General features: G+C 41.0%; 1 protein-coding gene across 1 annotated transcript in view; it reads right to left on the reverse strand.

Annotated features, from left to right (window-relative positions):
- Positions 1-840, reverse strand: part of LOC119592519 (adenylate cyclase type 1-like) — a gene marked incomplete in the record, with an annotated part of 97990 nt that overhangs the window by 11455 nt on the left and 85695 nt on the right. The window contains 1 exon segment of the mRNA XM_037941372.1: positions 58-183. Within this exon segment, the coding sequence (XP_037797300.1) occupies positions 58-183 (126 nt within the window).

Raw genomic sequence — 840 nt, forward strand, 5'->3', positions numbered from 1 at the left:
GACCTGCACTATTGACACACTATGGTTGCAGGCATGCACACTGCAGTAACATCTTACCATTGTGGGTGTGGTAGTGGCGGTGGTGCGAGCGCAGGGATGAGTGAGGGGGGTGCAGTGTCCCACCACACCGCCCCACCACACAGTAAGCTGCCCACACTGGCCAACCACACCCATGTTCCGGGGCTAGTAGGGGGCATGCCGGGGGGGGCGGGGGGGTTACTCAAGGGTGAGGGATATGGGGGTTCATATATATCCACTAAATGGGTCATAGTGTGAACTTATCAGATTACAACTAAATACAGCAAAGAACAATATGCTTAGAGTAAGTTGGAGGGATTGGGCAACTGTTATTATAGGTTGGCAATAAAAACAAATTATAACAGCAAACAATATTATAGTCACGGATTCTTTGTTTTGTTTTTTAATTATTTTAGCATCATTAGATACGGTACTTCAAAAATTTTGAAAAATATTCTTGAATACATTTCTAAATACAAAAGGTCATCTATAGTAATTACTGCAGGGTAAATATCATTTCAAAAAAATAATTTGTGCATCTACTGAGGGAAAATAATGTATATTCTGAAGGAAAAAATCCTTTCCTGCATCTAAAAAACACTTCAATTTGCAAAAATACAGCTTAAACTAGAAGAAAGCATCACTAAGAGGTGTCAGGCTTAATGGCTCACTACAGTACAAAAGTTCCACTACCATCTTTATAACCTTTGCTGCCATGCATTGTATCTTGTCTTTGCCTTACATAAACCTTTAGACTACAGCTATATCCTTCCAGAGATGCAGCTCATTTAGAGGAGTAGGGATGTATGTGCAATGGGGGGA

Source organism: Penaeus monodon, chromosome 30, assembly GCF_015228065.2.
Source record: "Penaeus monodon isolate SGIC_2016 chromosome 30, NSTDA_Pmon_1, whole genome shotgun sequence".
Lineage (NCBI taxonomy): Eukaryota > Metazoa > Arthropoda > Malacostraca > Decapoda > Penaeidae > Penaeus > Penaeus monodon.